This window comes from Eretmochelys imbricata, chromosome 3 (assembly GCF_965152235.1).
Source record: "Eretmochelys imbricata isolate rEreImb1 chromosome 3, rEreImb1.hap1, whole genome shotgun sequence".
NCBI classification, from domain to species: Eukaryota; Metazoa; Chordata; order Testudines; family Cheloniidae; genus Eretmochelys; species Eretmochelys imbricata.
In genome coordinates this window covers 111,136,208-111,151,077 of record NC_135574.1, presented here as the reverse complement: position 1 = coordinate 111,151,077, position 14,870 = coordinate 111,136,208, and the positions used below count along the sequence as shown (strand labels likewise).

General features: G+C 43.0%; 1 protein-coding gene across 1 annotated transcript in view; it reads right to left on the bottom strand.

Annotated features, from left to right (window-relative positions):
- ADGB (androglobin) overlaps positions 1-14,870 on the bottom strand; it is a 238,561-nt gene that overhangs the window by 205,381 nt on the left and 18,310 nt on the right. The window contains exons 2-3 of the mRNA XM_077811784.1: positions 5,483-5,642; positions 874-966 (exon numbers count right to left, since the gene is read on the bottom strand). Of these exons, the coding sequence (XP_077667910.1) occupies positions 874-966; positions 5,483-5,642 (253 nt within the window). The remainder of the gene's footprint in view (positions 1-873; positions 967-5,482; positions 5,643-14,870) is intronic.

Sequence of the window (14,870 nt, the reverse complement as noted above, 5' to 3'; positions counted from 1 at the left end):
GGGCTTAAATTGCAGCAAGGGAGGTTAGGTTGGACATTAGCAAAAACTTCCTAATGGTCAAGGTGGTTAAGCAAGCACTGGAATAAATTGCCTAGGGAGGTTGTGGAATCTCCATCACTAGAGACTTTTAAGAGCAGGTTAGACAAACTCCTGTCAATGGTCTAGATAATACTTAGTCCTGCCATGAGTGCAGGGGACTGGACTAGATGACCTCTCAAGGTCCCTTCCAGTCCTCTGATTAAGTTCTAACATGTTTCATCCGTCTCATAAGCCATTCTCTGTTTATTGTCTGGTGGAGGCACCTCATGCTGACTTTGAGGTACCTGTCTCCAGAATGTCTGCAGCTGACAAGTCTAGAAAAGAGTGCATTTGCAGAGGGAGGCTTGCAGTTCCTTCATTGTAAATTTCTTGTTTTATTTAATTGAGGAAAGGTAACATATGTCTCTTCTAGATTAGTAGTTGTCTCTTCCCTTGCAAGGACGTGCCAAGCATTTGCAATCCATTAACCTAGTTGTGGCAAGTTTGAATTCTACCACTCTGCTGTTATAACAATTGTGGCTGCTACTAACACTGCAGTCATCAATTAAATTTCAGTTTAGTTTTTTCATGAGAACAAGCAATACATATAAAAAGACAATACAATTGGTTTCATTGGGGCAACTCAGGAAGAAAGGTGGAAGAATATGACCCATACTTTTTTTGAGATGTTGTTGAGAATAAGTAGCATACACAAACTTTTGGAGTTTTTGCCATATGAAATGCATATGAAATGTGTCTGTCAGAAAAATAGGAAATCAATTTTTAACCTAAAGTCTACATCACTATAAGATCTTGTAACTACTCTTTTGTACAGTTAAAATACATGCTTCTTACCTTATTAGTTAAAAATTCATGTGGACGTTTCCAGGAATTCACTTTTAAGGAAGGTGGCAATTCAATCTTCCCTTCAGGGTCCTCAAAGACATGCTATATAAAATATACATGTACAAAAATTTAAGTTTGTATTTACTATACCACTGGATCATCAAGATTTAAAATACTTCATTGTTCATGATTAAGGCTAAGATGCTGTCATGCATATTTTTAGTAAAAGTCGCCAGTGACCTGTCCGTAATAAAGAAAAATTCACAAAAGCCCATAACCTATCTGTGACTTTTATTAAAAATATGTATGACAAAATGGTGAGCTGCAGGCTCACCACATCACCTAGGGGAGCATGGCTTGGAGGTGCAGGGTCCCACCACTGCTGGCGGCTCCAAGCCCTGGGGCGCCCGTGGCCACCCATGACCGCTCTGAGCTCCAGCTGGGGTACCCTGGCCACCCATGGCAGATCTGTGCTCCGGGGCGCCCACAGTGGCTGGGGCTTCCCAGGAGCCCTGCTGCCCGCAGTGCTTGGGAGTTTGGGGTCTCTCCGCCACCTCGGAGCTCCAGGCACCCCTGTCTCCTCCCCGGCTGGGAGCTGTCTGCAGGGCACCCCTGCCTCCCTCTGCGACTGGGAGCTCGGGCCCCCACAGTTCCCAGCTGCCAGGGGACACAGGTACCGGGGGCTCAAGTCACAGAGGTCTCTGGAAGTCACAGTTTTCGTGATTTCCATGTCCTCTCTGACAAAATCGTAGCCCTATTCATAATTATTCACTGGGAAGAAAAATCACACATTATGGCACAATGAAGAGAAAAGATGGTTACTTACCAATAAGTAGAGTTCTCAGAATATACTGCATCTGCAAAATCCATAGTCAAGCACATTAGGTGCTTGATGTAACTAGGAGAAGGATACTCAACCTGTGTTGTTTTTACTGCCAGAGTAAAATGTGAACAGGTCTCCCATTTCTTTCTGGAGCCTAAGACTTTCGGGTCTTCTATCACCTCCCATTCAAGCCAATTATTTGGATTCCCTATTCTTTTCAATCTTCTGGGAAGGCTGTCTGAAGGACTCTGTTTGGGCTACTTATACAGGGAGTAAAGACCAGACAGTCTGAGATACCTCAGACAGCATTCTCTCAGTAATTTTTAAGCACTTAAAATGCTGATTCAAAAAGAACATTTTCATCTTACATCACTCTCATTGCTCAAAGGCCAACTGCTTCTTCAGATCTGCCATGAGTACGTGGGATTGGAAGGGACCTCCTGGGTCATCGAATCGAGTCTCGTGCTGTCACAGGCAATCCCCATCATATAATCCCATTCTTAAGATTGTCAAGATCCATCTTAAAACTAATTGAGTGAATCCTATGCTAATATAAAATTATTTTAATAACACTAAACCCAAAGTTTTCTACCTGGGAAGCCTAAAGTTAGACACCTAAATCCATATTTAGACTGGAAATTAAACTTGGGACTGTGCATCTACAACTCTCACTGCAGTCAATCCGAGCTCTGAGCGCTCAGCATCTGGACATCAGGCCGCTAAATCAGGTATCTGGATACAGATGTAGGGGCTGACAGTTAAGCCACTGAAGTTTAAAACTTTGGCCATCTAATGAACAAGTACCATCTAAGAATAAACTAACCCAGGTTACAGGAAGTTTGGATAAATTCATTATGCAGTTGAGGATGTGGAAAAGATTCTGAGACTGCTCACATTGGTGGAAAGAGAGGTACTGATGATAGGTACATGGATACAAATATCTGTCGCTGGAATGTTACATCAGTGGGTAGATGTACAGGTTGTGATACTATTGTCACCAATGTTACACAAATGTGATAAATCTTGTAAAAAGTATGCCTTGTAAAGTATCATTAGAAAAATTATCATCTGCTAAGTATTATTATCCTGTTGAAATGTGTGCATTACCATTGTGTGTGAAGTTATAAAATGTTACTGTATACTTGTTACTAAACATGTTGTGTTCCTGGGTAACACCCACAAGACAGACTTACATCAAGACTCGCCAGCCATGTGTTGATGGGCCATTAAGGAGAATCAACTATTCTAGTCAGCCCCTCCTTAGGATGCCTCAGAGAGCAAATGGACAATGGAGGCCCAGTGACTCAGCAGGGCACGTAGAACATGTGATCATGTTCAAACAAACTCCCTGTTTGAGCCAGTATTTTTCCATTCACATGGACTGGGACTATAAACTGGAGATTGTGACATCACCTTCTTGCCTCATTCCTGTTCCACATCTCTGGACTGTGATTTCTAACAAAAAGGACCAGAGCTTTGAACAATGGACTGAGGACTCCAATCTTTTGGATGTACCAGAGAGACCTGCTGCAAGCTAGCAGACTTAACATCACTGCTATTATCCTGATCTACAGACTCTGAAATCAACTGTAATGTATATGATTCACTTTAACCATTTAATAATTGTTGTCTCTCTTTTTTATATTACTAACCCTTTAGTTTTAGCTTACTAAAGGATTGGCTACCAGCGTAGTATTTGGTGAAATCCTGAAGTATATTTTGACCTGAGGTAAGTGGTTAGCTTCCTGGAGCTGGAAGAACCTAATATATGTGATAATCATTTATCACAGAAGTCTGATTTTTCTGGGTGGTGCATGAGGGGCTAAAGGACCTGACTGGGACTGTCTTATGATAGAGTACACGACCAGTCGGGGGTATATGCCCTGTATTCTGGCAGTCTGGCCTGAGACTGGCACTCTTACCTGTGTCCCATAGCAGGTAGCATGACACAGACACTGCCTAATGGCTAAGCCATTTTGACATGTTTCAAGGACTGCAAGCTACAACAGTGTAATCTGCAGTGACAGTTTCAGGGAGGGAAGACTATGATGTTTTAAATAATTATCAATTAAGGAAAGACATTAGAAAAGCATGAAAAATCATTACGCTGTTTTTCTTTTGCTTAGAAGCTCGATTTTATCAATTTCTTCAATGTAGTAGTCTGTGCCTTAAAACTGGAACAGTAATATGAGAGAAGTAGAAAAGCTTCTAGGGAATACAGACCTTTTCAGACGTGGTTACTGGTCTGAAAGCTTAAATGAAGCCTACCAGGCTGGACTGGCAGACTGACCACTGGATACTGCAGTTACTTGTTTGACCAAGTTAGCATAGAGTTCCACAGTGAAGGCAAAATTCCATCTTCAGATGTGGACACAGCTTACAGTGAATTTAATCATATGCAAATATAAAGGGAGAATTTGGATCTTAAAGATTTGGTTCACAAAAATGGAGGATGGCCTCACATTATGTGAGGGATCAAATGAGAAAAAATGAAATATGCCTCTCCCTCTGGACAATCAATGTTCACAGGCAGTCACAGAAGTACTTCAGAGACAAAGTTATCATCGCGTGGGACGTGTTTTACCAGTGACCAAAAACTTTTAACATCCTTCTTTCCACATCACGTATATGAAAGAAGCAATGTGCAATGCAGCTTGATGCTAGAGGTCTGGACAGTCTAAGAAATACACTAAGATGCTTAAAGGAGAAATATTTTTATGTATTTTTTGTATTACAATAGTGTCTGGTGCTCCCAACCAAGATTATTATTAATTATTATTATAAATCTATTTTTTCTCAGTTTTATTAACCCCTGGCTTGTAAATCAGAGCCAAAAACTGACCCACTTGTATGTGGAAGTACAAGGCACATACATTCTTATTGCCACATAATGTGGCTCCGCAGCTGGCGTATCCACCAGAGCTCAGCCAAGATCAATGGAGCTAGAGTCAAATTAGCTCTATGTCCCCTTTGCACACCCTGCCCCTCTCTGGCCACAGCACTAGGATTGCAGAGGCTGATTTAGAAGTAGGGCAATTTGTAATTGCCACACAGAAGAGAAAGGGTGGGACTTGGTCCCCAAACTGGTATCACCCCATAAGTAAACAGAATTGAAGGGGAACTCCGTCCTCCCCATCCCATAATCCACAAAAGGGGCAGTGCTGGGCAGCCATAAAGCAATATTTTAAATCTAATAATTTATGCAACAGTCTTTATAATCCCTGTAAAGAAACAATATATTAGTTGACCCATTAGGTAAGGGGAATGGGACCAACAAGTAATTATTAACTCAAAGTATGGCCACTAATATTTAAGACTATAAGATCTGTACAATACTCAGGGAATCATGAGCCCCCTAGTAAAGCCTATTTTTCTGTGTTTTATACAAGCATAATTAATACGTATTTTTCCAGTGTTGTTTATACTTTTACAAAGGGCCATACAGATTGTCTGAAAATGTAAAAGCAATGTGTTTATTCCCACAAGAAGCGGCAGTTTTCATTATTATCTGAAACATTTCTGCTTTATTTAGTTTGACAACTGTTGCACAAACTACATAGAAAAATCAATGTCTTCCTTTTTAAAATTTGAATGAAAAGAGGCAAAATACATTTAGCTTAAGACAGGACTTGATCTAGTGGGCACCCACTTAAACTTAGGCAAAAATTTAAAAGATGTGCTGGAGAAATTAACATGTTTATCAGAAACAAATTATTCTGAAGTTAAAGCAAAGCATACTCTATTAAATACATGTAGACAAATTAAGCTGAAAAAAAAGTGTCATATTCAACTTACTAAAACAGGACTCTTTCCAGCTTTATCTTTCTCTTTTCCAGCTTTTCCTGTATCCCACTTTTCTGCATTGATATCTGCTTCGTTCCATTCTGGCCAAATGGGAAATTTCCCTTTCTTCGATTCACTAGCAGCACCCCCACTGGGTAACACAGCAGCTGGCCTGGAAAGCAACCAACAGCCAATGTCAAATGAAGATTACATCAGAGAAGAAAGAAAATTTGTACAATAGAAAGATTTTCACAAGGTAATACATTATCTTATCTGATTGTTTTAATTTAACTTAATTAAAAAGTTTAGTGCTACTAATTACAATACCTTTCTGAATTCAGAAAAGGTAATATCAAAAGGTCTTTAAAACCACTAGATACAATTTTGGGTAGTAATCCTGCAAAGCATTTAAGCACATGCCATTTTAAAGTACATTAGTATTACCACTACAAAATGAAGTATGAAATGGAGTCTGCCAGTGGCACAAGGTATTGAGCTACAGCATGGATGGGATCCCTAATTGTGCTAAACCCAGCACAGTGACCCTGCTGTGTGGACCCCTAGTCTTGCCTGATATGGAGAGATACATATACCTGGCACAAGTAGTTCATATGCATGCAGCTCCACAGGAGTATGCAGAGTAAAAGGGACATGATGATGACTGGAATCAGGGCATGGCACTTCCTCCCCTATGGATGTGTGATCCAGGAGTGAAGGGGTACATGTGAAAGGTGACCTCCACAAATTCCTTTAAACCTACTTGTTGCAAGCATAGGAGCAGCCTATGAAACCTGGACCAGGCAGGGACCTGCTGAAACCTGGCAGCTGCACCACAAGCACCCTGGCCCCAAACATTGAGCACCAGGGCCCCAAACACAGACAACCTTGCTAAAGAAGAGGCATGTCTGAGGTGTAGACAGCCTACCTCAGTCAGCCAGAAATGTGATCCGAGACAGAATCCGCCTCCTTGCATTGTTCTAGAGCATATGCTCCTCTGTGATGAGTTCACTGCATCTCCATGGGGGCTTGTCTCCTGCATTTGGGCAGGCTTGAGATCATGTGACATTCAAGGTGCTCCGCACAGGGCTCCACTTGCTCAGCAATGCTCTGAGAGCTGCACAGCAGCAGAATCAAGATCTCAGAGAAGGGCTTTTATACTTCCAGAAGCTTTCAAATAAAGTATATCTTATTTAAATAACTCTTCTAGCTCATAGGGGTTTTTAATATATAATTTCTCAACATTTTTCTAATTCTGATGATGTGGGTTTAAAAAAAGAACAAGCCCCTTCCTTACAACACATTCCTTCTATCTCCTATAAGCAGCAACAGAGGACCTAGAGCTGTATGTCTGCAGACCCAGGACGACAACACTGTTTTGGTTTACACTTGGAAAGTTATCTTCAAAACCATTATTGTCACTGTTTTGTGTGTATGTGGTATTGGGTTTTTTTGTTTTTGTTTTTTTTTTAAGATGAAAGCTGACATTCAGCAGAAAGCGAAAATTGCAGGGGCACATATTTGCAAGGGAAATCTTCCCACTTGCTATGGCTGAGTGGACTTTCCAAATCCTGGAATGGGTCATATATTACATTGTGTGTGTATTTATACTGCTGTGCAAATAATCGAAATAGTATATAAAACAATCAAATTTTGAATTTCAGATCTATAATTTCTTCCTGGGATTCTGGTGACTATACAAACCACTTAAGCATTTCCTTTTGTGATTTATTGTATCTCCAGGACCACGCAACAGATGTGACATTTTAGATAATCTGATCATAACTCCATGGTACATGTTATTGCCTGAATTTTCAGTATAGTGAGCATCTTAATTAATTATGCCCCAACTCTAATCGCATAAATACTTACTGCACAAATAAGTATTCTTGGAGTATTAATAGGTGACATCCTTTTACTGTTAAACTCTTTACTCTTACCTTCTTATTAGCTGAAAGAACAAAGTGATGTTAAAACTAATGATCCTTCACTGTTTAATCAAATACTACACTGATACACACTACTAGTAACTCTTCCTGGGAGTTAAATTATAAAAATGCAGTACAATTCGCATATGTATTCTGCTCTGTATATTATGAGGTATAGTCCAAGCGAACTTCACAAACGTATTGTAGACAGATGTATTCTCTGGGGTGAATCTTTACTTTTCTCTCCTATCTCTATCAAATATAAAAAGTCTCCGGCATCTCCTCTAAGATATTTGATCTTTCATTAACAGGATCATTTTCTCTACCGCGTCTTCTTAACAGAATGTCAAAAAATATTCCATTCTATATTTAATAGTACTTAGAGTGCAAGTACAGACATGCAGATACTTAGCAGAATTTTAGTGAATTACCAGAGAGCTACCTCACTTTCAGTTTCTTTACTGAGTTTGCTGTACATGCATATATGCACAACAGTGAAGAACAACAGAATGCCAGCTCTATTAGATGTTTCAGTATTCATGATGTTCATTATTTTTGCTCTTTTCAAAATTGATCTAGGCCAGGTCTACACCTAAAAATGACAATGACCTAGCTATGTAGCTCAGGCCTGTGAAAGATATCAAACCCTGTATTACACAGCTAAGTCGCCCTAACCCCCCTGCATAGACATAGCTAGGTTGACAGAAGATTTTTTCTGTTGATTTAGCTGCCCTCTCTCGAAGAGGTGGATTAACTACATCAGCTGTTCTCAAACTGTGAGGCAGACCTCTCAAGGGAAGCATAGGAATGTGTTAAGGGAGGCGCAAGCTGTGTGCCCTTCTCCCCCCCCCAAAAGAGCTTTGGCTGTCAGCCCCAGGTGGCTGGGACTCATGCAGAAGGGCCGTGCACATCCAGGAGGCATGGATAAAGGGAACAACCAGAGCCTCAGCACCCAAGCTCTCCTTCCCCCTGCCCCTCAATCTCTCACCAGGAAGTAGCCCAGGTTCAGGCTCTCCATCCCCACCTGCCCAATCCCTCACCTGGAGGTGGTGGTGCTCCAGCTGTCAGCCTGGGGTGGCAGCAGCAGCGCAGAAGTAAGGGTGGCAATGGGGAGCTAAGTCTTCTGTGAAAAGTGATATTCCTCAATATCACTTTTCACATTGCCACCCTTTCTTCTGTGCTGCTGCTGGCATGGCGCTGCCTTCAGAGCTGGGCACGTGGCCAGCAGCCCCTGCTCTCTGCTCTGCCTTCAGAGCTGGGTGGAGGTATGTGTACTGGGGGGAGGTAATAAATGACTACACACACACCAAGAAGGGGTGCCCAATCAAATACGTTTGAGAACCACTGATTTCCATCAGCGTAGGAAGCATCTGTGCTACAGCGGCACAGCTACAGAACCACGGCTGTGCCACTACTAGGCAAATATACCCCTAAACAACTCCTTTGCATAGCAAGCTGTCACCACAACACCCCCTCTTTTAGCTAGCGGTGGCATTTCAGCAGCTGTGCCTCAGTTTCACCCCTCTATCTTTTGGCCTACTGCAGGCATAGGACTGTTCTGGTGCTCCATCCAGACTAATTTTACCGAAGTCTTAAAATTACGTACACAAAAACCAAACTTTCAGCCTAGCTCGGCTCAGCTGACACCCAGTCCATCACAGGCATACTTTTGACCATCCTTCTGTGCCTTAGCCCACCCCATGATCTTAGGGCTGGCCCACTCCTTCCCTTACTCAGGAGTTCAGGGAGACTCCAGCTAAGCCTCTAGCCCGCCCCTGGAGAAGCTTATCTGGCCTTTCTCCTTCTCAGACTTCCTTCAGGCTTCTTCCCAGAGAGAGTATCTTTATTCAGCCTCCTCCTACAACTGGCCTCACCCAGCTCTTTATGGACCACAAGCCCTGTCCTACCCCAGCTGGGCTTTATTTCTAATTAGTCCAAGTGCAAGCAGACATTCACAAACAGTTTTGGTGGGAATGATGGCTGGGTTGCTTCCCTCCCTTGCAAACATTTTTATTTGGTTCATTTCCTTTCTTTGCCTTTTGCTTACCGAGCTAAATTGTAGAAAGGACATACAACCTTTTCCCCATTGTGAAATAAGTCTCCTTTATTTTTGGCCACTTGTAACATACAGAAAGGACAAACAGGTCTAATAGTACATTAGTGGTGCCTACACTATCTCCTTAACGGCTTCACATAAGGATCCTGCTAGAGCCTTCAGTGTATACAAGAGCCTTTTCCTCATCCATACTTGGTACCAAATCTTCCCCTTGAATCTCATGAATTCCAATAGATCCATTTATTCTTCATTAGTGTTTATCAGGATTTTCAGTTTCTGCAAATACCTTACCACCTTTTTAACTCTTTTCCCTAAATCCCTAATCATTCTTTAGACACATGTTGCAAAGAGCCTACTTTCTTTGCAGATCTCAACTGTTTAATTTTTTCAGCTTTTCTCTTTAATCCTTCATCATCCTTCATGTAACCAACCATTTTCTAGCAAGCTTGCTACTTTAGTTGCTAAATTTGTTAGGGCTTCCTTCATGTCATCCATTTTATGGCAAGTAAGTGGTAGAAAGGATTTCACGCTTTCCTTATGATATCAGCCGGGGGAAAACAATTGAAATGAGCCAGACGACTGGTTCAGCAGTGCAAAGCCTGAGCTCTGGGACCAGATTCCTGCCGTTTAAATAAGCCAGTCCTCTTGAATTGGGTATTCTTATGACTAATGTCTGAGACACACAGAAGTAAGAGAGTCTGGAGTTCACTTCCTATTCCTCAGTGACATGCTACATTAGCCATTGCTTATCTTCTCAATGGCAGTTTATCTACTTAGTGACTGGTATTGCTGGCACCTGGCTCCACCCAAATATACCTTTTGTGCATTTGTGTAAAAGCTTTATCCATTTTACATGAAAATGTACAAAAAGATAAGGCATGAACCATGAACTCAACCATACAATCCCAATGGAAGATAAGATATGGGCTATATTAGCAGCTTCTCTCATTGTCTCCTGGGCAGTGTTTCCAGTCTGGGAATTGACTTGGTAACTGAAAGCCAAAACTTCGTTAACACAGAATTAAGATTGCCCAGGGTGCCTTGTGATCTTCCAGAATGTCAAGTTCAGCTACATTCAAACCCCTGAAAACCAGAAAGTGAACAGATATGGTAAAGCAAACAAACTTCTGAAAACCAGGAAATACTTTAAGGTACAGGCCACACCCATAATGGAGCTTTAAATGTTTTCCTACAGCTGTCAATAGCCACTGAGAACAGTTCAGTGAGAGAGAGTGCCATAAATAGACATGAACAATGACTAAGAGAATGTGCCATTTGCACATATTTTATTTGTTGCATTTTTCTGCATGCACTTCAGCTGTTAGGTGTAGCTATACTGAATGGTGAAGTGATTAATTGGAGCAGGCTGGGAGCGCTGTCACTCAGGTCTGAGGAAAAGTGCATGCATATGTTGGGGATCAGATATGCCTCATTTCAGTGCTAGATTCTGTAGGCTGTGTCAACAGCTGTGCATAAGGATCTTCTTGCCATAGCATTGTCAGCAGTCTAGAGTCATGTATGACAATGGTCTCCAGGGTGCAGTGAAGGGCAAGTAAAGGCAATCCTCAAGGCAAAGGTGATCTAAACTCAAGTTTTGCAAAAGCAAACAAAAGGTGTTAGATTTTGTCCTACAGCGTTCATGTGCTCTGTTTCCCAAATTTTCTGTAGTATCCATAAGGGAAGATCCCACGAGCCCCAACGCCCCCCCTCCAGCTGAAACCAGGAGTGTAGCCCTGTGGAGCCCGAACCCTGGCATCCCCATTCCCCTCCCAAGACAGAAGCTGGCAACTAAGCCACGGCACCGAAGCCCAGCACCCCCTGTGAGGCTGAAACCAGGAGTAGAGCTGCAGGGCTGAACCCCTGAGCCCCAGCACTCCCCCAAGATCTAAAGCCCTGAGCCCTGCTGCTCCCGAGGGTCAGAAATCCTGACCCCACCCCACCGGGAGCCCTGACCCTCCCAGAATGCATGTTATGATTTTGTTTTATATGTAGCTATTTGTTTCCAATACTTCTATTTGTGATTACTTCAATCTTTGCTTTTTAAAATAAACTTATACTTGATATCACTATAAACATATCTAAGTGCTGTGTGTTCAGTGGAGCAATGATCTGAGTAAGTGGAACTGGTAAGCTGGAGTGTACTGTTCCTTTGGAAGCAACACATGTGTGAATATTGACAGTGTCTGGTAGACCAGGGGCTGGACACTCCAGGGAGTTGCTTGGAAGCAGTATGGAGTTGGAATAGGTGTATGACTATTGCTAACCTGTAAAGAGGGGTCTGCATAGGCCAAGAGGGTAGTGCTTGTGTTGCCCGTGGCCAGGAGAGTTGGGCCGCTGACCCTGAGCAAGCACAGACAAGCTTCCTCACACTAAGGTCAGGTGGGGGTAGCTTGGTGCCTCGCAGCTTTGAGTGCTCCTGGGAAGTATCAGAGCCAGGCACCAGAAGTGAGAGCAGGGAGCCTGTCTGTCCTGGGCTCTCAATTAGTCCCCAGCTGGCACCCAGGCAATGTAGAGGAGGAAGCTATCTGACTCAAATGCAGAAGGCACAAGAGCTGGATTGGAGAGCAGAGAGGGAAAGGAGTAGATTGGGACAAGGAACCTGGTGAGACTGAGAGAAGAGTGTGAGAGGGGAGAGACAGATCAGATGATGAGTTGGAAGGAGGTAATTGGGACTGGCTGGGCAAGAAGACAGAGACTGGAATGAGAAGCCTGAGGAGTGGAGACTGGGACTGGGAAAGAAGCCAGGGGTAGGGAAAAATAGAACGGGGACAGGGACTTGGTGGAGGCAATGAGCAGAAGGGGTCAAGCTTGAGGGTAACTGTGGCTACTAAAGCACATTTCTCTCCAAAGCTTTGGATGGAACTCAAGATTCTCAAGTCTCACTATTCCTCTTTTGTCAGCAAATGTATGTGAAACCCGCCGGCAAAGTGTGTCACATCTCCCTCTAGTGGCTGGTCTACACAGAGCATGACAACATACTACTACTAGTGGTTACACCATCAGCTCTAGTGGCAGATGTCTGCCCCTGCTTCATTCAGTGTACAGGATGAACCTGCTCTTAAAATGAATCATGGTTGTGTTGTGAATTAGGCTGTTGTCTGTAAGACAACTGTCTCATTTATTGCAGAAGTTGGAAGGTCTGTAGTAAAGGAGGTAGGGGATTGCAGGAAAAGAATCACAGACTGGAAGGGACCTCGAGATGTCTTCTAGTTCAGTCCCCTGCACTCAAGGCAGGACTATTATCTTTCTAGACCATCCCTGACAGGTGTTTGTCTATCCTGCTCTTAAAAGCCTCAAATGATAAAGATTCCACAACCTCCTATTTTTTTCATTTTTCCCTCATTGGATTCATGATTTCTAAACCTTTAATCTTTTTTGTTGCTCTTCTCTGTACTTTTTCCAATTTGTCCACATTTTTCCTGAAATGTGGCACCAGAACTGGACGCAATACTCCAGTTGAGGCCTTATCCAAGAACTTGTTGGATAATCTATGCCCTACTGTGTTATTTTCGTAACAGATGTTTGGGTAGTTGAAGTCCCCATCACCACCAAGTCCTGTGCTTTGGATGATTCTGTTAGTGGTTTTAAAAAAAAAGCCTCATCCACCTCTTCATCCTGGTTAGGTGGTCTGCAGCAGACCCCTACCATGACATCACCTTGTTTTTACCCCTTTTATCCTTACCCAGAGACTTTCAACAAGTCTGTCTCCTATTCCATCTCAATCTCAGTCTAAGCGTATATATCTTTGATATATAAGGCAACACCTCTTCCCTTTAGGAAAGAAAGGATAGCCTCATTGTTGAATACTGCCCTGGAGGATTGAATTCTGTCTCTGCCTCTGCTACAGGGCAACAACATATATGGAGAAATATAAAATGCTACATACGTGCATTAACTATTCTTAAGGCTACGATTTAGTCATGGAGGTCACAGAATTCATGGAATCCGTGACTTCCAGCGACCTCCATGACTTCAGCCTGAGGTGGTCAGGAGCTGAAGAGTCCCCTACCGCCCACGGAGGTAGGAAGCTGCAGGGTACCCGCTCCCTCCCCGCGCCTCTGGTGGCTCCTGTAGCTCCCAGCCGCAGCAGGCAGCCAGGTACCCTGCAGCTCCCAGCCACTGCAAGCGGCGGGGAACCCCACGAGCTCCTGACCAATGCAGGCAGCAGGGGAACCCGTGAGCTCCCGGCCACTGCAGCCCCCAGAGCTGCAGGTAGCAGGGGTACCCTGCAGCTCCCAGCCCCCATGGGCAGTGTGGGACCCCCAGAGCTGCAGGCAGCAGAGGTACCTTGGAGCTCCCATCTGCTGAAGGTGGCTCCTAGCCCCTGCACAGCTGCCCCACTTCAGGCAGTGTGAGGACCCGCAGATCCCCATTTTGTCAGGGATATTTTTAGTAAAAGTCACAGACAGGTCACGGCTTCCGTGAATTTTTCTTTTTTGCCTGTGACCTGTCTGTAACTTTTACTAAAAATATCTGTGACAAAATCTTAACCTTAACTATTGTAGAAAAAATAAGAGATTGAAAGCAGGAGATAACACAATATTTAGTAGCCAAATGTTCACTATATTCAGATCTGTAAAATAATGACATTTCTAAAATGAGACACTAAACGTATATAAGCAAAATCTCCGTCTTGCATCATCAAGGGAATTCAGTCAGTTTAGCACACTGGCACATTGATCTGGTTATAAATGGCATTCCCACCATCTGCAACATACTTTGTTTACAACCAAGCGGCACTCTAAGTCGTGTGAAATTCTTTCCTGCCTTTGAAAACATAATCCTTAAAAGCAAATCTCTACTGATCATTGCAAGCAAGGGACAAACACTTCAGCAGCAATAGGATATAAACTATTTTGGAAGTAAGCTTTTTACCTCTAAAGAAAGATACCATCTTTCTTGTGTTCCTGGTATGAGACAGGATAGAACTCCCCACCTCAAAGATTTTTCACCTTCAGAGATTAGCAGTTGTAGTGATGGTGAGAGATGCTCTTGCTGGTCTGCACATACTACAAATTCCACTAGTGCCTAAGGGCTTGAACCTAAGGGCTTGTCTACATGGGCACTTTATAGCACTTTAACTTTCTTGCTCATGGGGTGTGAAAAAACACCCCTCTGAGTGCAGAAAATTTCAACACAGGTTATCTCAAGTGCCTATATACAAATGCACAAAGCCTTGGAAACAAGCAGGGTGAACTGGAGGTCCTAGTGATGTCAAGGAATTATGACGTGATTGGAATAACAGAGACTTGGTGGGATAACTCACATGACTGGAGTACTCTTATGGATGGTTATAAACTGTTCAGGAAGGACAGGCAGGGCAGAAAAGGTGGGGGAGTAGCACTGTATGTAAGGGAGCAGTATGACTGCTCAGAGCTCCGGTATGAAACTGCAGAAAAACCTGAGTGTCTCTGGATTA